General features: G+C 36.3%; 1 protein-coding gene across 1 annotated transcript in view; it reads left to right on the forward strand.

The window, feature by feature from the left end:
* The first annotated feature begins 556 nt into the window (after positions 1-556).
* The window catches only part of mosmoa (modulator of smoothened a), a 46,775-nt gene continuing 24,144 nt past the window's right edge, over positions 557-23,187 (forward strand). Inside the window, exon 1 of the mRNA XM_077230760.1 lies at positions 557-1,561. Coding sequence (XP_077086875.1) covers positions 1,456-1,561 — 106 coding nt within the window. The 5' untranslated portion in view covers positions 557-1,455. The remainder of the gene's footprint in view (positions 1,562-23,187) is intronic.

Below are 23,187 nucleotides of genomic sequence, written 5' to 3' on the forward strand. Positions count from 1 at the left end.
TAAATGTGTTAAAAGTATTTCTCATACATATATATATATATATATATATATTAACGTATATAGTTTTAAACTCTAGTCAAAGATCAGTCAATGAAAAAAAAACAGATTTTCAACATACTTTTCTCATAGCAAAACAAAGTATTGAGTATTTGTCATAAGGTTACTGAAGTATAAACACTAACAATATTGTTCATTTACTTTTTGGATATTTGCATAATATGTAAATCAATTATGATAAGCCTATTGTAATTTGAGCAGTATCCACCCACATGCTCATACATTAGAAAAATATTTTCCAGTGTCTATCTTCATTTTTGTCTGCTTGATATCAGTTTTTTCGACATTATCCTTTTTATTTAAATTTTTTTCTGTAATGTAAACATAAGCTGATAATATAATTAGTGCACGAATGCGCAAATAAACGCATTTTTATGTCGATCTCATGATTTTTTGACCCCGCTGCTCGTCATTCATAATACAAACACAATGGTCTCTTTCTCCTTCGTCCAGAACGCATATATTGTTCATGAAATATATTTTGAGATTCCTGCCTGCATTAAGTGGGTAATTACAGAACTGCTGACAGATGTTGATCACACACACACACACACACACACACACACACACACACACACACACACACACACACACACACACACACACACACACACACACACACACCACAGAAGTGACCTCCTCTAGTCACGCGGAAGAGTCTCGCGAGAGCATAGACGACTGCGAGATCTCGCGGGCCTGTTGTGTCTGACGGCAGACGCTGCGTGGGGGTTTTCGCCTTATGTCATTGGGAAGAACGCGAGAGAGGAGCGTTTACACCGCCGCTTCTCATGCTTCTGCGGCTTTCTTCACGAATCCACGCAGTTAGCGATCTTTCTCCGCACATTTTGACGAGTTTTTCGGGCATGAAGGTGATGCGGTGCTGATGTGCTCGCTCTCGGCGTCCGTGAAGCTGCGCGCGCAGCTTGAGCTGAAAGATGGACCACAACACCCTCGATCAAAACGGCAGCTAAATCATTGCTTTCACGCTTTTTTTGCTGTTAAATCCCAAGATCGAGACTTTATTTGAGATGGATATGTGGACGTCGAGTGGAAGTAGGCCCTCCGGGTGGCAAACAAACCTTGCGGAGGATCTGTAGCCTGTTAGCAAGTAACGTTAACGTTACGTTAACAGAAGAAGAAGAAGCCCGCAGTGTGTGATGAGGATGATGATGATGGAGCGTCCACTGTCAAGAGGAAGACCAGACACACAACCTGGGCTTTAGGGATCGTGTGTTTCCTTCTACAAATCTGCTGGACTTATAGCCACATCATAACACACACATATATCAGCGCATATCATGCTGGCAGACTCGAGCAGTGTTGTTGTTCACTGATATCTGTAGTGTAGAGAGACTAGCTCAGTTGTTCACTCCTGTATCCGAGCCCAGGGCACCTGAGATGGATAAACTCACCATTATTTCAGGATGTCTCTTTCTGGCTGCGGATATATTTGCCATAGCGAGCATTGCCAACCCGGACTGGATCAACACTGGCGAGTCAGCAGGTGAGCGATCAGATCTGATCAATAACTAGCTGTTATATGGACAACTGAACTGTGTGTGTGTGTGTCCGTGCGTCTTTAAAGAGATGTTTACATGCCAGATTTGTCCTCATCTGTTCTGATAATGCTAAAGTTCTGGCTCAGATTACATTATAAAGATATATCATCATAATAGCGTGCATTAATGACGTTAAAAGCATGATCACGGTCAGTTGGCTCTTGTATCTTTTTAAACACAATCGCATTTGAATGTACATGAACTAACTGAGCTAATAAGCATTTACTATTATAATGATTAATTAAATCAAAATTGAGTAGAGCTGGGCTGTGTGTTGAAAACAAAATGAACGATTCGATTCACAAGCTTGCGATTCAATTCTGATCTCGATACTTTTGGATATATCAGACACAGTAACGTTAACTTACACGCATCAGACGGCATTTGTTCCCCGAATCTCGTGGAAAGTGACAGAAACTAGATTAAAAACGTTTAATATCAAAAGTATGTCACTTATAATAAATCATAACACAAAGCGATTTATTGGATGGGAGGCGGTTTGTAAAAAAAACAAACAGCACAGACTAAAACATAAATTCTTTTGATTTAAAGGGATAGTTCATCCTAACATTTAAATTCTGTCATTAATTACTCTCTCATGCCTCTCATCGTCCAAACCCATGAGACTACTGTATAGTTCATCTTCAGAACACAAATTAAGATATTTTTGATGAAATCTGAGAGATTACTGTCTCTCCATTTACAGACTACGCAACTACCATTTACCACCATTAAAAACATCTTCGTTTGTGTTCTGAAGATGAACGGATGAACAGCGTTTTCCTTTTTGCGTGAACTAACCATTAAGAATCAATATACGTTTATCAAAATGAGAATCGATTCAAAACCAAATATCGGTATTTTCAAAACAGTCCTAATATTTCCCACAGGTTTCCATGGTCATTGCTTTATTAGTGAATTTTAATGTAGTCATTTGAGTGAATACTCATAGAGTGGTCTAAAGTTTGTGGCTCAAAAATATTTTTTGCTTGTAATGAAATATTAAAACTTGCTTTTTTTAAAAGCTCGTTTAAATATGCATATAAAATTGAACTTAATCTCAGCTATTAAACATTTTGTTAATCAATAATACAAAAAAAGCCATATAATCATGTTTAAAGTCATTATCCAGTAATCAGGAGCGCCCGAAAAGGTCACAAATTGCATCATGATTCTTTAGTAATATTTAACCATAGATATTGTAATCATCTGACCACAGCTTCAAAGCTTTAAATGAAGCTCAAGAAGTTATTCATTCAGCTGGCCTGTTTTAATTATTGATGGGGGTTATTTTATTAGGACATGTACGTGAAAAAGACGTAGACTACTATTAAATGTATTAAAAAAAGAGTATGTTTTTAGTACAATACAAATATAATGTATTTTAACCCAGATAATCCCACCGGGCAAAATTGACCCTTCGCTAAGCCACGCCCAAAAACCGCCACTGGCCAATCGTATCTTAGCAACCGTAACTAGGCGCAGGAGGTCTGGCAAGCTTTCGAGCGAGGGAAACATGCCGAAGCGTTGTGCGTATTGTTTGTGCAAATCTGATACCCGGTGTCCTAAAAGTTTGGACGGGGAGTGGAATTTTTTTCTTGCCCGAAAATCTAAAAGCCAATGGGAGAAATGATGGGCGTGGATCAGCAGTGTGGGAGACCCCATTCACAACTAAGTGTCGACAAGATTAACAAAAACACATATTGCTTGGAAGTTGGAAATAATGACAGTTCTTTGTTCATAAATATATTTTAACGTAAAATAAGACGGTTAAAGACAAGAGGGAGACTCACTGACATACTTTAAAATATATTTCAGCATTTTGTTAGTCGACGGCCTACTACCCCTTACTGAGTAACTTTGACCCAATCCGATCGCGGCTCTCCCGGTGTTCGTGTTATTCCACAAGATTTATGGATAAACTGTTTGATTTATAATTATTAGATTATTTTCACATTTCACTTAAACAGCTGTTCCTCAATTTGTGTTTTTCCCATTTTGAATGGTCAGCGTATGAGGCGCTCCTGCTTGCGCTGGGACTAACGTTATTGTCTTTAGCTTCAATTTTTATGCAATCATTCGCTAATCGGTTGCATATTATGTCGTGGATATATCCCTCGAATGCACACTGCAGTCCCTTTTGTCAATTGCGACCAGACATAAAACCCATTTTTTCATGGACTTTTCAATATTTTCTTTACATAATTGAAATTGATCGTTTAATATCCTTACAAACACCATACAAATTTTCTATGTACACATGAGAAATGTGTGCAAAAACAAAAGTTTTGCGTTTATGATTTTGTTCAGAAAGTTGTCTCTGGTATAAATTTGGGATTAAATGGATTAATGAATTTAACAGTACGGCTTTCTCACACCTGGGCAAGGTTATTATTAAAAGATGTCAAGTTCACGTGTGTGTGTGTGTGTGTGTGTGTTGATAAACAGCTGCTCTTTGTTCATCACGCATGACCTAAGCGCTCAGTAAGTGGGTCAGCAGGGGTTCACGCTCACTCCTCTCCATCCACGAGAATCACCGGCCTCATACGGGTCTCACGCTACACACACACACACACACACACACACACACACACACACACACACACACACACACACAGCTCGCGCTGCAGTGCTGAATCAGGTGTCAGAACACACTGCCGTGTCAAGATATTCCTTTGTGTCCGTTTCAGCACAAGATATCCAATCGGGTTCATTCAGCCCACATGACTGCGGTTTCTTATTGTCTGAAGTAGGTTTTGTTGTCCCATAGTCATGATGAAACCAGTGGCGAGAAGTTATAAGTGAATGTCATCCACACACACACATACACACACACACACACACACACACACACACACACACACACACACAAACAAATTAGCCTCTGTTTGTCATAAAGTCCATGTTTTTGTGATATAATGATCCACAGCATTATTTGATATTATTATACAATTAACAATTAAGCACATTAACCAAACCCTCACCCCAATTCTGTAATGTGTCCAGGTGTCAGTTTTACTTCTCTTTCTCAGTTAGTAATTAAAAGAAAAGTTACTCAAAACACTGTCATCTTATAGACCTTTTTTATAGTGGTCGACCGATATTGTTTTTTTTTTTGTTTTTTTTGATGGCCAATATATATTTATTTTAAAAAATTGGAAATAGATGTAAAAAATAAAGATTTAAAATAAACGTGCTCATACTTAAGATGGCAATTGATTCTGCATTCCTATTGCAGTATTTTTCACAAATAAAGTAATGGTTTAAAAATGAATAAAAAGGAAGTAAACACTGTAACCGGGCACTCAGTAATCTTGTAAGTTTGTGCGCACCGGTAATCATATTTTTTTCTTTAATAAAGATAAAGTAACACTAATTTTAAGTGTGCGGTGTGAGAACTGACGTTCGCAGCGACACCCGTCAAAATAATTTTTTTTATTGTGGGTTTATACTTCTAACACACCGGACAATCAGGAAAAACGATATTTAAAAAATACCAAAAATCGGCTGATTTAAACCACTATTTTTTCTAGTATTTTTTTTGTAGGGAAACATGCTTAACAATAGCTATGTTTCCAACCACCTATTTGCATGTGCATTTTGTGATATTGCATAAGAAAATCGTTGGATGGAAACGCCAACATGCACATCATTTTAAAAAATGCACATAAAAAACATATGCACTCAATTGAGACGGATGCATTTTTATCCGATATGCGTGTGACCTACAATGTAAACCTATTTAAAGAATAAAATAGTTTGATGCGCAACAAAAAAACTCATGACTTAACCTCAACAGTGATTGGATAACTGGACTAACCAGCGGACCAATCGCATCACAGCATCTCAAATGTTGGTTTGGTCATTCTGAAACGCCTGAGCCAAAGTCTGTCATCAGAATGAGACACCAGTAAGATCACATGACAGTGTTTGTTGCGTTTCATCTGTCCGCTCTGAGACACATTCATAATTTATGATGGAGGATTAAAGAGACTTGCACTTTTTATCACAGATATTTTACACCAATTTCCAGGAAGTGAATGTAGTTCTCTTGAACACACGTCTCCATTGAGTGCGTTTTTTTTTTTTTTACTTTTTTTTTACTGATAGTCACTGTATGAAGAATGTTTGGGTATAATATGGCACAGTATTTTGCTCTCCTCACTTACATAAATGAACTATAGTGTCCTGCACCCACTAGTAAAAAAATATATATCTGGTGTCTGAATCATTTTTAGTTTGACTATAGCTAACGAAGAAAAAAACCCTAGAGATTAACTCCAAATCAGCCGAAATAATGACTTAATGATACCAATCCCGTAAAGATGCATTGTTTGTTTGTGTCAGATTGTTTGTGTCAGATTGTTCCTTCAAACAAGGGCTTCTCAGTTGATTGTGTAGTGCATGTCTGCGTGTGATCAGTGAAGTGAATGGGCTCTTTGTGAGCCGGTGTCAGACGGTTTCCTTCCTGTGAATGGTAAAATCATTAAAGTGTTTGTAGTGTCCTCTGTGTGATGTGGTCTGAGACCAGAATGAAGCGGGATAATTGGCTGATGACACATTGTTTCGGCTGTCTTTGATCCACTTCTAGACATTTTGACTAAACCGTTGCATTGAAGTTTTTGTTGTTGTTTTGATTTCTGATATTATGTAAAAAATAAGTCCTGTGTTGATGGGTTCACGAAGAACAACATTGTCTCAGTGCAAGAAAGCTTGCTGTCTATTTTTGTAGTTTGCTATTATTATTTTTAGTTGGCGCTAATGAATTAAATGAACCTCCAACCCACTCCAGCTCACCTTACTTGAAGTTTCTATGTCTGTGTCTGAAATCACTCCTGTACCCTTAAATAAGGCGCTGTTTGAAGGCACAGACGTTTTTAGTGGTGTCTGAAACATAGTTTGACATTTTTATGTTAACAAAAGTTATTTGAAACATTAAAGTTGACACTTTACTTGCATGCAATTATGGAAGCTTGTTTCCGCCAGAGAATAAAACATTTTAAAAGATAATTTTGAGTTTTTCTCTCACACTTGCGAGTTTACATCTCAAATCTTTTTTTATTTTTCAGAATTGGGAGATAGTCGCAATTGCGAGTTATAAAGTCAGAATTGCAAGATATAATCTCGCAATTCTGACTTTTTTTCCTCCGAATTTTGAGATATAAACTTTTATAACGCAATTGTGACTTTATATCTCGCGATTCCGACTTTTTATCTCACAATTGCGTGTTATAAAGTCATAATTGCGAGTATATCATGCAATTCTGCGATAAAAAGATGAATCAAAATTTTGATGCTGACACAAAAATGGGGACATCTCGTCTTTGACTGCAAAATGCGTCCATTTAGTTTGAATGACATGAATGACCCCTCAGTGAATGCTGCTTGTTGCAAATGACCAGGCAAATTTCACCTGGTCAAAAAAGGAAAATGACAAAACAAACCCTTGCATGCATTGAAGGAGGAACCCGAGCATATCTAGAGATGGGAATATACATTGAAGACTTGTTAGACTTGGCCTTGAAAGAAACAACAAGCTCTTGTTTAAACCGCTCTGAGCACCATAGTAAAAGAAGAGCAGCACCCTGACATCATGAAGTTTTTCATAGCCAAGCCCGGCTTATTTTAAATGTTTTGAAACCTTTTCTGGAGCATTTTTATGAGTCGACCTGCAGAGACTTAAGTAGCAAAGGCTTGCTTTTTTTTAAATCTCACTGCTTTTTGCATGTAATATAGGCTATGTATATAATTTTGCCCTTGGGAGTTATTGGTGTTACGTTATTAAAAATGTAGATGACTTTTACATCATCAGGATCTCTGTGTTTGTTCAGCCGAACCGTCAGCAGCTTCCCATGTTGCTTTGTTTTCTCCACAGCGGTGCTCAGCTGTTTTGTGTTTATTGCACGGGACTCTCTGATTGGTGGAAATTTCTCTCACCATGAATTCTCCTGTTAATAACAATTATTCTAAAAATAAGCTGAAATAATGTGAACGGATGGCTGAATGAATTCGGACATACTACGCATCTCACATAATGTTATCTGCATGAGCACTGTGTGATCTGGTGTTCAGCGCCGCCCGTCAAAATAAAAGTCCACAGCGCCTTCAAAATAAAGGTTGCGCTTCCAACACATCGGTCAATGCCGATATTTTAAAAATGGCAAATATCGGCCTGCCACTAATATAAACCCACAATTGCGTGTTATTAACTCAGAATTGAGAGATATAAACCCACAATTGTGTGTTATAAACTCAGAATTGAGAGATATAAACCCACAATTGCGTGTTATTAACTCAGAATTGAGAGATATAAACCCACAATTGTGTTATAAACTCAGAATTGAGAGATATAAACCCACAATTGCGTGTTATTAACTCAGAATTTTGAGCTATAAACCCACAATTGTGTTATAAACTCAGAATTGAGAGATATAAACCCACAATTGTGTTATAAACTCAGAATTAAGAGATATAAACCCACAATTGCGTGTTATAAACTCAGAATTTAGAGCTATAAACCCACAATTGTGTTATAAACTCAGAATTTGAGAGATATAAACCCACAATTGTGTTATAAACTCAGAATTGAGATATAAACCCACAATTGTGTTATAAACTCAGAATTGAAGAATTGAGAGATATAAACCCACAATTGTGTTATAAACTCAGAATTGAGAGATATAAACCCAAAATTGTGTTATAAACTCAGAATTGAGAGATATAAACCCACAATTTTGTGTTATAAACTCAGAATTGAGAGATATAAACCCACAATTTGTGTTATAAACTCAGAATTGAGAGATATAAACCCACAATTTTGTGTTATAAACTCAGAATTGAGATTTAAACCCACAATTGCGTGTTATAAACTCAGAATTGAGAGATATAAACCCACAATTTTGTTATAAACTCAGAATTGAGAGATATAAACCTACAATTTTGTTATAAACTCAGAATTGAGAGATATAAATCCACAATTGTGTTATAAACTCAGAATTGAGAGATATAAACCCACAATTGTGTGTTATAAACTCAGAATTGAGAGATATAAACCCACAATTGTGTTATAAACTCAGAATTTGAGAGATATAAACCCACAATTGTGTGTTATAAACTCAGAATTGAGAGATATAAACCCACAATTGTGTTATAAACTCAGAATTGAGAGATATAAATCCACAATTGTGTGTTATAAACTCAGAATTGAGAGATATAAACCCACAATTGTGTTATAAACTCAGAATTGAGAGATATAAATCCACAATTGTGTGTTATAAACTCAGAATTGAGAGATATAAACCCACAATTTTGTGTTATAAACTCAGAATTGAGATATAAACCCACAATTGTGTTATAAACTCAGAATTTAGAGATATAAACCCACAATTGTGTTATAAACTCAGAATTTAGAGATATAAACCCACAATTTTGCGTTATAAAATCAGAATTGAGAGATATAAACCCACAATTGTGTTATAAACTCAGAATTGAGAGATATAAACCCACAATTTTGCGTTATAAAATCAGAATTGAGAGATATAAACCCACAATTGTGTTATAAAATCAGAATTGAGAGATATAAACCCACAATTGTGTTATAAACTCAGAATTGAGATATAAACCCACAATTTTGCGTTATAAACTCAGAATTGAGATATAAACCCACAATTGTGTTATAAACTCAGAATTGAGATATAAACCCACAATTGTGTTATAAACTCAGAATTGAGATATATAAACCCACAATTGTGTTATAAACTCAGAATTGAGAGATATAAACCCACAATTGTGTTATAAACTCAGAATTGAGAGATATAAACCCACAATTGTGTTATAAACTCAGAATTGAGAGATATAAACCCACAATTTTGCGTTATAAACTCAGAATTGAGATATAAACCCACAATTGTGTTATAAACTCAGAATTGAGATATAAACCCACAATTGTGTTATAAACTCAGAATTGAGATATATAAACCCACAATTGTGTTATAAACTCAGAATTGAGAGATATAAACCCACAATTGTGTTATAAACTCAGAATTGAGATATATAAACCCACAATTGTGTTATAAACTCAGAATTGAGAGATATAAACCCACAATTGTGTTATAAACTCAGAATTGAGAGATATAAACCCACAATTGTGTTATAAACTCAGAATTGAGAGATATAAACCCACAATTGTGTTATAAACTCAGAATTGAGAGATATAAACCCACAATTTTGTGTTATAAACTCAGAATTGAGAGATATAAACCCACAATTTGTGTTATAAACTCAGAATTGAGAGATATAAATCCACAATTTTGTGTTATAAACTCAGAATTGAGATTTAAACCCACAATTGCGTGTTATAAACTCAGAATTGAGAGATATAAACCCACAATTTTGTTATAAACTCAGAATTGAGAGATATAAACCCACAATTTTGTTATAAACTCAGAATTGAGAGATATAAACCCACAATTGTGTTATAAACTCAGAATTGAGAGATATAAACCCACAATTTTGTTATAAACTCAGAATTGAGAGATATAAACCCACAATTGTGTTATAAACTCAGAATTGAGATATAAACCCACAATTGTGTTATAAACTCAGAATTGAGATATAAACCCACAATTTTGTGTTATAAACTCAGAATTGAGAGATATAAACCCACAATTGTGTTATAAACTCAGAATTGAGAGATATAAATCCACAATTGTGTGTTATAAACTCAGAATTGAGAGATATAAACCCACAATTTTGCGTTATAAACTCAGAATTGAGAGATATAAACCCACAATTGTGTTATAAACTCAGAATTGAGAGATATAAACCCACAATTGTGTTATAAACTCAGAATTTGAGAGATATAAACCCACAATTGTGTTATAAACTCAGAATTTGAGAGATATAAACCCACAATTGCGTGTTATTAACTCAGAATTGAGAGATATAAACCCACAATTGTGTTATAAACTCAGAATTGAGAGATATAAACCCACAATTGTGTTATAAACTCAGAATTTGAGAGATATAAACCCACAATTGTGTGTTATAAACTCAGAATTGAGAGATATAAACCCACAATTGTGTTATAAACTCAGAATTGAGAGATATAAACCCACAATTGTGTTATAAACTCAGAATTGAGAGATATAAACCCACAATTGTGTGTTATAAACTCAGAATTGAGAGATATAAACCCACAATTGTGTGTTATAAACTCAGAATTGAGAGTTATAAACCCACAATTGTGTTATAAACTCAGAATTGAGAGATATAAACCCACAATTGTGTTATAAACTCAGAATTGAGAGATACAAATCCACAATTGTGTTATAAACTCAGAATTGAGAGATATAAACCCACAATTGTGTTATAAACTCAGAATTGAGATATAAACCCACAATTGTGTTATAAACTCAGAATTGAGAGATATAAACCCACAATTGTGCGTTATAAACTCAGAATTGAGAGATATAAACCCACAATTGTGTTATAAACTCAGAATTGAGAGATATAAATCCACAATTGTGTTATAAACTCAGAATTGAGAGATATAAACCCACAATTGTGTTATAAACTCAGAATTGAGATATAAACCCACAATTTTGCGTTATAAACTCAGAATTGAGAGATATAAACCCACAATTGTGTTATAAACTCAGAATTGAGATTTAAACCCACAATTGCGCGTTATAAACTCAGAATTGAGAGATATAAACCCACAATTTTGTTATAAACTCAGAATTGAGAGATATAAATCCACAATTGTGTTATAAACTCAGAATTGAGAGATATAAACCCACAATTGTGTTATAAACTCAGAATTTGAGAGATATAAACCCACAATTGTGTGTTATAAACTCAGAATTGAGAGATATAAATCCACAATTTTGCGTTATAAACTCAGAATTGAGAGATATAAACCCACAATTTTGCGTTATAAACTCAGAATTGAGATATAAACCCACAATTGTGTTATAAACTCAGAATTGAAGAATTGAGAGATATAAACCCATAATTGTGTTATAAACTCAGAATTGAGATATAAACCCACAATTTTGCGTTATAAACTCAGAATTGAGAGATATAAACCCACAATTGTGTTATAAACTCAGAATTGAGAGATATAAACCCACAATTTTGTTATAAACTCAGAATTGAGAGATATAAATCCACAATTGTGTTATAAACTCAGAATTGAGAGATATAAACCCACAATTGTGTGTTATAAACTCAGAATTGAGAGATATAAACCCACAATTGTGTTATAAACTCAGAATTTGAGAGATATAAACCCACAATTGTGTGTTATAAACTCAGAATTGAGAGATATAAATCCACAATTTTGCGTTATAAACTCAGAATTGAGAGATATAAACCCACAATTGTGTTATAAACTCAGAATTGAGAGATATAAACCCACAATTGTGTTATAAACTCAGAATTGAGAGATATAAACCCACAATTGTGTTATAAACTCAGAATTGAGATATAAACCCACAATTGTGTTATAAACTCAGAATTGAGAGATATAAACCCACAATTGTGTTATAAACTCAGAATTGAGATATAAACCCACAATTGTGTTATAAACTCAGAATTGAGAGATATAAACCCACAATTTTGCGTTATAAACTCAGAATTGAGAGATATAAACCCACAATTGTGTTATAAACTCAGAATTGAGAGATATAAACCCACAATTGTGTTATAAACTCAGAATTGAGAGATATAAACCCACAATTGTGTTATAAACTCAGAATTGAGAGATATAAATCCACAATTGTGTGTTATAAACTCAGAATTGAGAGATATAAACCCACAATTGTGTTATAAACTCAGAATTGAGAGATATAAACCCACAATTGTGTTATAAACTCAGAATTGAGAGATATAAACCCACAATTGTGTTATAAACTCAGAATTGAGATATAAACCCACAATTTTGCGTTATAAACTCAGAATTGAGAGATATAAACCCACAATTGTGTTATAAACTCAGAATTGAGAGATATAAACCCACAATTGTGTTATAAACTCAGAATTGAGATATAAACCCACAATTGTGTTATAAACTCAGAATTGAGATATAAACCCACAATTGTGTTATAAACTCAGAATTGAGAGATATAAACCCACAATTGTGTGTTATAAATGTAGATTTGAGAGATATAAACCCACAATTGTGTGTTATAAACTTAGAATTGTTAATAAAGTCGCAATTACCTTTTTTATTTTTATAAACAAGCTTCCATTTAGGACATTATCGGCTAGTAATTAATCCAAACTTTTACTATATGAAAATACTAGCCAAAAAAAGTGTTAACATTTTCATTCATGCATTGTTTTATAATAAAGGGTGAAGTCTGGTCCCGCGCGTGCTCTCACCTCCTCAGGCCTGTTAGTATATTTAAACTTCATTGCTCTCAGACTCATTATGCTGTTTGACAGGAATGTGTCCATCCATCCCCTCAAAACTGGCTTTTACTGCTGCGTTTCAGCTGAAATGATGGTGTGTCTGCTGGCTTTTCTCTAATCTAAAGGAGAGGACAGGAAATTATGCAGAGAAGACCTTCAAACTCAACCCGTGACTGAGAACCGGAGAGCTCGCGGGCACAAAACACGAGTTGGTGGTCGTGACATTTACAGAACGATAAAAGCCCTGCGCAGAGAAACCGTGGCAGTGAGAGGAATGATGAATCTGCCGCACAGGACTGGTTCTGGAGATGATTGTGTGGAGCTTGTTGTTGAGGTGTCCGAGCCATTTTTAACGTGTGTGTGTGTGTGTGTGTGTGTGTGTGTGTGTGTGTGTGTGTGTGTGTGTGTGTGTGTGTGTTTGCAGCTAAACAAGCGCCGGCTGGAGTCGCCATCTCCTCCCACTGTTTCTGAAGCTCTTGCTGATGCAGGATTTTACACTCCAACACACAATATTCAAGAGTTTTTAAACTGAAGGTTGTTTTTGTGCACTATGTATTTCATATAGGCAATTTAAGGCTTGTTATTATGATTTATGGCCTATTAATATAAACACGCTATTAGTCGACTAATAGCTTGAATGAACGTCGACTAGAAAAATCGTTAGTCGAGGGCAGCCCTAAATGGGCTCTTAATTATGTATTGTGTAAAATCCCATAGGCTATATGTCACTTGACGCACATTATTTTAACAAACATGACATTAACATCCCTGCCATCTATAAAAAAAAGTGTCACATAAAGATCATCTGAATGGATGATCAAAGTACTCAATTAAACGTTTAAAACAATAATTAAATTAGTTGAAAACCTGCATAGATTTTTTTTTTGATGCAGCACCAAAAGAGGGACCAGAAAATGTATTTACCCAGGAATAACAATTCAATCATGGCTGATGCATCATGTTTCAGTTTTTTTATTTGTTATTCAACAATATTAAGAGGATGTGCCAAGTTAAATAGTTTTAAAATATCTTTAAAAATGCATCTCACGACCCCTGCGTTTTGTTCCTTTCTATTGCAATAGTCAGTCCGCATTCGCTCAAAACAAACTCCATGCATTAATGCACTTCACTGAAAATACAGCACTTCAATGATTGGGCTAGTGACAGTCCATCCTCTGGTACAAACCTCTCACACTTTGTTCTCCTTGCCAAGCCAACATAATCCAATTAGAGCAAATATTTAATAAAAAAGCGCGTGAAAAGGCCAGAGACCATTAGCAGATGTTTGTGATTGTGAATGCCGGGAGATCCGGTTCTGAGGAAACTCTGTGCGGTGTCCGGGTTACTCTGACCCGATTCACTGAGCTACATAGGAAGAGGATTTAATGAAAAGGACTGACACGCTCTTATCCGAACACATGAAAGGAATGAGAAGACCGAGCTCTTGGAAAGTGATGAGGCCGGTCCGTTTATGCCACGGACTCAGAGAAAATAAATACCTCGCTGACTCAGTTCAGCATTTCTAGAGCTCATTTACCAGATTTATTTTCTTAATACATGTCCATGGTTCATAACTAGTGCTCCACTTAAAAACGTAGAATATCGTGCAACAGTTCATGTATTTCAGTAATTCAAATGAAAAGGTTAGATTGCAGGGTGGTTTCGAGTTTCACCTGTACGTGGGTTTTCAATGGCGAATAATGATAATTAGATTGCAGGGTGGCCTATGGTTGATAGAATGTGAGCGAGGATTATACAGTTTATTTAACGCTACTGAAATGTGTAAATATATTCTGAAATTACACCCTTCAAATAAATACTCATGCCACTAATAATAATAAAAATGTTTTAAAACCGAAGCAGGGCTCTACATTAAGGGCCCTTTCACACCTAGCTTGTTTGGTCCGGACTTTCGGACTTTTCAGTTTGGTCCGAATCAAAATTACAGGTGTGAAACCTCCCCCGGAAATTTGGTCCGGACCGTGACGAAAAGAGGTAGTCTCGGTCCGGTTCAAACTGAACAAAGGTTTGGTTCGTTTCTAGTGTGAAAGCATTTCTGTGTGGTTCGGACTTTCAGACATTTTACAGGAAGTTCCGGTGGTTCCCGTATAGCCGAAAAAACAGAAGGTGGCAGGAAAAATGAGCCGTACGCACATGGGGAGAAGAGGAGACGAGGTTTTTAATTAAAGTATCATGGTCTGATGACATCAGACCATTCCTCCTCCTTTCCTGCCGGCGACGATAAAATGTTCGCACGACGAGGACGTTCATTTGGCGAATTTGAACTAGTGTTGTGTATAGTTGGTGCTGCAGGTAATTATGCCATAAAAATAACAATACAGTTGCAACGATATGCGTCTGTTCATTCATAATGTCAAAATTACCCGCCGCATTGACAACACGCTGACGTCAGACGCACGTCCATTTACAAACCAATCAATGTCGAGATGCAGCCCACATAGATGATGACGACAGGACGCAAGTATGTCACGTAAAGCTCTTTAGTGCGCTCGCATAATTGCAGTGTGAAACCAAACCAAAACTTTCTGAAAGTATATAATGTATCAAAACGTGAACTGGTTCGGACCTTGGTGCGGACTTTCAGGTGTGAAAACGCCCTAAGGCCGTGTGTCCACCAAAGCGTTTTTAGTCGGCTGAAAACGCTGGACGCTCTGCTGAAAACGCCTAGCTGTGGGCGCTTGAGAGCGTTTTGGCAGCGCTGCGTTTTTTCAGTTGAGACGATTCGTTGCTATGATACAGAATATCAGCAGCACAGTTTACTTGTAACTGATTTCGCAGATAATTTTGTTTCATACTAAAAATGTATTTTTCATCCATTTTGTTCGGTTAGCTCTGCTGGTTGACGTCGTTGTACAGAAAGGATGTTGTGACAGTTGGTCGGTGTGATAATTGTCCCGCCCCTCCTCCACTGTGATTGGACGGCTGTGTAAAAAGTGACAGTGATGAGCGCAGCGTTTTACCCAAAGTTGAACATTTTTCAACTCTCGGCGACCAGTAAAAAACGCCGGGCGCTCAGCACTTGAGCGTTAAATACACGCTCAGCGCCTCGTTACGCTCATGGCGTTTAAAAAACGCGGCGCTCCCATTGAAAACAATTGGAATTTTACGCCAGCTGCGTGAAAAAACGCTTTGGTGGACACACGGCCTAAGGCTTTCTTTGGGATAAGTGGATTTTTTTTTGAAGGGGCAAGTAGTGAACAAAAAAATTGTATAACTACAATATAAAATTACTTGATGGAGAAGTAGCCCTGATTAAAACATCACTAACAAAAAAACAAGTAGGGAATCACCAAAACACAAGAATGATTCTGGTTTTATTACATTTAGTGTAAGTGGCGATTGATTAATGATGTAATGGACTGACGGTAACTTGTTCTACAATATTCTACGAATGTAAACGTTTTTATATTTATGACATATGATACACTTAAGCTACATCACACGATCAAGAGTGATGTCTTCCTTAATACTATAGCGTAATACAAATATCATATCTGATTTCATACGACAGTTGGATAAGGTTATAAGTCACTTACATTTTGAGTTTTTGTTCTGTTTCAGCATCGAAAATAGTTCCAAACAAAGATCATAGTGGAACCATAGAAACGCGTAACCGTGTTTCATTATCATTACTGAATGATTCAGCGTTCTGAACGAATCGGTTGAGTCAAAGATTCAATGACCCATTCATTTACTTCCTCATTCTTTAATGAATCAGCCGTTTGAAATGACTCGCTCATTAAGATGGTCGCCTGCCTGGTGTTTAGTTTCATGTTTATAAGTATCGTTCTGTGTCTGTTTTGTATATTCCAAAAATATGTAAAACTATTTCATAATGTAATTTTTCAGTGTAAATTATTTAATTTGAATGGCAGCAGCCCTATAGTGTCTTATTGTACTAAATTAATTTATTGATCAAATTTAAACATTTGAATTGAAGGATGAAGCATACATTTAATAAGATTAGGGGGGGAAACATCCTTTATAATGGTAAAAAAAAATGTCCTCAGAGTAAATATCACACATATGCAGATTTTAATCTGAATATTGCTTCAGAATAAATTATTTTGACTATTATTTAAAAAAAAAAAAATCCAGATAAGCAACTTTTTACTGGAACAACTAGCCTCTCCCTATGGAGGATCCCTATACCACTCTACAGATAAAGCGTTGTGGAATTTTTCGGTTCGCGTACCTACCCAAAGTGATAAGATAAAATAAAATTCTGCATCAAAATTTATAGACAAGTAGTTTTAGGCATGGTTTGTAAGGAATTACAAACCTGCGCACATATTCAAACGCACATAACTATAGAATCAATTCTTAATGCGCATGTGAACGCCATCAGCGTCTATCACAGGATCACGTTTAAAGTCTGTTTAGAGAGAACGGTGTCGTCTTAGCGGCCCCTAATTTAATAACAAACTATCATTTAGACGGAAGTGAATCAATCAAAACTAACTTTAGCTGGAAAAAACATTTTTCAATAGCCACTATAAAACCAAACCAATCTCTGTTACCTTAAATTATATCTTTATCTCTGTAAAGCTGCTTTGAAACAATCTACATTGTTAAAAGCGCTATATAAATGAGGATGACTTGACTTGACTTGAAACAAGTGAATGAGTGATTTTCTGGTCTGAAGAACAAGCACATGACGAGCTTAATGTCGAACGCTTGATAAGTTCTACGTTATCTGTTGACAAGGCTACTGGTAGACTTTGTAACTAACAAGTTATTTTTCCACTAAATTTTCTGTTTCATGATTAATGTTGTTGTCATGATGCCAACATTTCAGTAGTTTGGTACAAATACCTGTAAAATGTACTGGATCTTTTGATACCATGGCAAAAACGATTGTAACACTCCCTCCAACTATTTAAAGTCGCAGTGTAATGGGAGCACTGATGTCTTTTCTTCCGTATCGCTCTACATCCGAGTGAAACGTATTACTGAAAAAGAAAAAAAAATAAGAGCAGGGACTTTGTTGTCGTTCGTAGCTTTTCTCTCTCTCTCTCTCTCTCTCTCTCTCTCTCTCTCTCTCTCTCTCTCTCTCTCTCTCTCTCTCTCCTTCTCTCTCTCTCTCTCTCTCCTTCTCTCTCTCTCTCTCTCTCTCTCTCCTTCTCTCTCTCTCTCTCTCTCTCTCTCTCTCTCTCTCTCTCCTTCTCTCTCTCTCTCTCTCTCTCTCTCTCTCTCTCTCTCCTTCTCTCTCTCTCTCTCTCTCTCTCTCTCCTTCTCTCTCTCTCTCTCTCTCTCTCTCTCTCTCTCCTTCTCTCTCTCTCTCTCTCCTTCTCTCTCTCTCTCTCTCTCTCTCTCTCTCTCTCCTTCTCTCTCTCTCTCTCTCTCTCTCTCTCCTTCTCTCTCTCTCTCTCTCTCTCTCTCTCTCTCATTCTCTCTCTCTCTCTCTCTCTCTCTCTCAAAAGACTTCACAGCACCGCATTTGCACTGCAAACCTGATACAAGTCAGGACTTGCCCAGTCTTTACTGCTGTATTATTGATTACTTTATTCAATTTCTATAATGTTTACCTTCTACAGTTAGACCCCCCCCCCCCCCAAAAAAAACACTCTATTTAATTTGTATCTTTATTCTTTTGTATTTATCTGTGCTTTTCTTCTTCATGTTTACTTGTAAATTCAATTCAAATATTCTAGCATAAAGCTTCCATGCGCCGTGTAAACTCATGCGCTACAAAATTACCCCATTGTAAAAACACACATTCACTAGTTGAGCAAACATTTAGTTGAGATAAATATTTTATTTTTTTAAATAGGTCTACTAAATTCCCCCCTTAAATTAAAACATCCCCACCATAAGAGTCACATAAGAGAGTAATCCCCCCCCCATTCGCCAAAACAAAATTCAAGCCCTAATCGGTTGTTGAATGGTTGTTAGATCTGAAGATCATTTAGAAAATAGAGTGAATTTCCGTTTCATGATGACTTTAGTTTTAACTAATACATTTCAGAATGGACTTGGTGCCAAAAGTACTGGTACTTCAGACAATAATGTGCATGATACATGTCATGAATGCAGTTTCATCTCTCCTGTAACGAGGCTTCTGTTTGATCATGTTATCTTATTCTTATACTATATTATTTGGTAGTGTTTAGCTACATCAGGTTTTGCTATGATAAAATCTAAAGCTGTGAATCGATTAACCTCGTTTAATCGCATCCAAATTAAAAGTTTGTGTTTACACAATATATGTGTGTACTATGTATAATTATTATATATATATATATATAAATACACGCACATGCATGTATATATTTAAGAAAAATGTTATATATAAAATAGCTTTATACACGGGTTTCTTGTATATAAACAATACCCGATGCGCGCGCATCCAGGGGGCAAAAAACCGCTATCTGTTGACATTGTAATTAACGTAGATTTCGCATTGTTTGTAATTTCTTGTTGACTCAATTTCAGAGTTGGATCTGTTTGTTTGTGTTTCATATTAATATAACATTATGTAAAACGTCCAAATGTTTATGAATCAAAATCCAGAAATACAGTGATGCATGAATGAATTATCATGTTAGACTAAGTTAGTAATGTAATAGCCTCTATAGAGCCCGAATTTGCTTTTATATAAGTTAACCTTGTTTACGTTACTTTACGACCTGCAACATGTCATGACTGCACACATATAACGTTACTTTACTGTAAATCAAAGATTTGACGATGGATTATGTGGGAAGTAGTACCTCCGACCGTGGTGATTATATTAAAAAACTTACTCTCAGCAATGGTGACATCTTGCCGGATCCCTACGCAATACCTGACGATCTTTGGATTGTGGATGACAAGAAGTGGCCAGCAATTGTATGGCCTGATATATATATATATATAATTGTCTAATTCAGACACCAAGTGTCTATACAAGAGAAATTATTAGAGCGTACAAATCCCTTGATGCATACAAATACTTTGATGCTGCACCGGATTTTTACGTGTTGAGGTCAGATGTGCTCCCTAGTCAAAGGCAAGGCATTAAAGCCTGACGCCTGGGTGAATGTCCATAAGGGCCTTGGTTACATCCTTACGGCTAACTGCAAATGCATGGCAGGGTACGTCTATCAAAATGTATCTGCCATCAGAAACCCTTTACTCCGGTACGAAGGCCGCAGGTTTTTTGCCCCCTGGCTGCGTGCGCAAGCAGTGATGACGTCGCAGAGAAATCCATGTGTATATATATATATATATACACACACACACACAGTATATACATGCAAATTCTTCTTAAATATATGCGTGTGTGTGTGTGTGTGTATTAATATATGCAAAATAATTATACACGGTACACACACACATATTGTGTAGGTAAACACAAACTTTTATTTCGGATGCGATTAATCGTTTCACAGCCCTTATAAAATCGTATGCTTCCACCAGTACATTATCCTCATGTTTACTGTGTGTGTGTGTGTGTGTGTGTGTGTGTGAGAGAGGATTCAGTGGAGTAAAACAGAGCAAGCCTGCAGGTGTGTGTTCGGCCTCCGCTTCCCTCCCACTAGGGTTCATAGGTTGTTTGACTCATCTATGCAACACTCATGTCTCCGGAGCGGGACTAATGAGAGAACAGCCATGATCAGGAAGCGTTTCCGGTTGTTTCACACACAGGCTGCGAACACGAGAGCCGTCCAGAGTGTCTGAACGTGTCAAGCCGCTGTTTAAAATAGAGTCTCACAAAGATTACTGGTGTTTATCTGCCGATGAAATGCAAACAGAGCCCACTCATTGTGAGAGAAATTAGGTTCTCCACCAGTGGCATGTAGCCTTTGAGTCGACCGATATGTCGGCCTTGGCATTTTTTGGCATTTTTAAAATACTGGCATCAGCCGATAAGTTTTACTGATCGGCCGATGTGTTGGAAGCGGGACCTTTATTTTGAAGGCGCTTTGGACTTTTATTTTGACGGGCGGCGCTGAACACCAGCGCCTGATCACACAGCGCTCACTCACATTCTCCGTCTTCATTAGTTTATGATCTCTGTCAGTCATATCTAATACTTTGTTAGACAGAACTGGTAAACAAAAAAAGTAAATGCTATGCGAAAATGTTAAGCGTTTGCTTTTATATTATTTGTAACAAAAGGCAAACAATCAGGCTAAAATAGTTTCTCATTTACCGTCAACATTCAGCAAATGCGCATCTACATCATTTAAACAAATCTCTGAATATCGAATAAACATGTAATTTCACAAACCTTGCAGATTTAATGGAATCCAGCTGTGATATCTTGTGAAGTGTGTATCTGTAGCTGGCATAAACGTGTTACTGCGAGTGAAGTGAGTGAGTGTGAACAGAAGATCAGCTTCACAGGAGACGCCATCGAAAAACTTTAAATCCTTCATTTTAAAATATGCTGTGCTATATCCAGTTGCCCACTATGTCATATTCATATCGTTTTCATTGTGTGCTTTATGTAAAATTACATAAATTACATACTTCTCTTTATTTGACAAAATATGATTACGAGTGCGCATGAAATTCCCAGATTACTGAGTGCCGTTACAGTGTTTACTTCCTTTTTATTCATATATTTTTAAAGGGACATTGTGTAGTAATTTCTCCCATCTAGCGGTGAAATTGTATTTTGCATTCAAACGAATTGTGCTCTCCAGCGCCTCGCTTTTTCAAATGCGTGTTGCATCTACGGTAGCTGTTATGTACCAAAAAGCTATGACAGGATGTCTTCTAACAGCACTTCGTCAAGTTTTCCATTTTTGTAATCTCCGGTCACAATTCCTTTTACGTTCAATTTTGGACTTTTTTGGCAACGAGGATTTCTTCTCTTGTGACTCGGCATATGTATGGACCACCATTAAAAATAGTGCAGTGCAGCCTTTTAAACTTGCCGGGGCCATGACAAGCGCCTCTCACTGCTCTGCTCCTCCGTTTCTGCTGCTTTCAGTTACGTGACGCTGGCTGTGAAAAATAGTGTAATAGGATTTGCAGATTCAAGAAGTTGCCATCTAAAGTATAAGCATGTTTATTTAAAAAAAAATGTTTTAATTTATTTCTAACTTATTAAATATTGATTAAAATAAATATATATATATATATATATATATATATATATATATTTATTATATAAATATAGGCCTATATAAATATCAGCTTTATGTCGGCATCAAAAAACGAATATCGGTCATCACTACTTTTGAGTAGTTTTCAATTAAAGGTGCAGTGTGTAAGAATGACAGCTAGTGGTCGAAATAGGTACTGCAGTCAAATTAAAAATCGTCATTTCTCCTGCTCTTCAGACGGGACGGCACTCACACACGGGTCGCCAGTTTGAGCACACGCAACAGGAACGAGCGCGATGAAAATTGGCAACGTTCAGTATCACAGACCAAAACTAACAAACATTCCAGCCTGGAAGTGTTTTTCAGAGAAACGAGTATGTGAATTTAGCATGTATCCTCTATATATGCAAACATATGGTATTTTTATGCTTTAGTTGAGTGAAAAAGTCACATACCGCACCTTTAAGTAAACAATGCATCAGAAAAGACAAGGCAATCAGAGGCCATTTATTACCTTGGCTATTTCTTTTACACTCAAGACCTAATTCTGCTTCAAGTGCACTTGATAAAACTTTTTTGAGTTGAGCAATTTTCTTCTAGAACTATTAAACTGTCTACCGCAGTCAAATAAGAAAATTAACACAAAACCGTAAATTACAATCAAATCTATGATATCGAATCGTGACCTCAAGAAGCGAATCGTGAGGTACCACAAGTTTCCCACCCCTAATTAATGTTAAACTATTTGCGACAGACTTTTCTGCTCGCTGATCTGTATGTATAGATTATTGCTATATTGTCTAGGCTATATTATAGTAGATTAGTGTTTGTTAACACCATGTTTTAATTTGACACTCCCCTTCATAGTAGCTCTTGTATCGTTTAGAAGTTTCCCACAAAATAAACATGACTTTGCTTGGTCATTCATGTTCTCCGAACTTGTAATCCTCCTATTTCCGACCAACTTGAAGGCTACAAAATGCACATCTATTTTGACACAAAAAAAAGTGTTTTGTTTACATTTCATTTTACATTCGCACTGACAAGTATTTTGACCAAAAAATGCATTCGTCTAGTCAGATTTTCACAAAAAGCGA

The sequence above is a fragment of the Siphateles boraxobius genome, unplaced genomic scaffold, assembly GCF_051911475.1.
Source record: "Siphateles boraxobius isolate OS27281-9 unplaced genomic scaffold, OSU_SipBor_1 15, whole genome shotgun sequence".
Classification (NCBI taxonomy): Eukaryota; Metazoa; Chordata; class Actinopteri; order Cypriniformes; family Leuciscidae; genus Siphateles; species Siphateles boraxobius.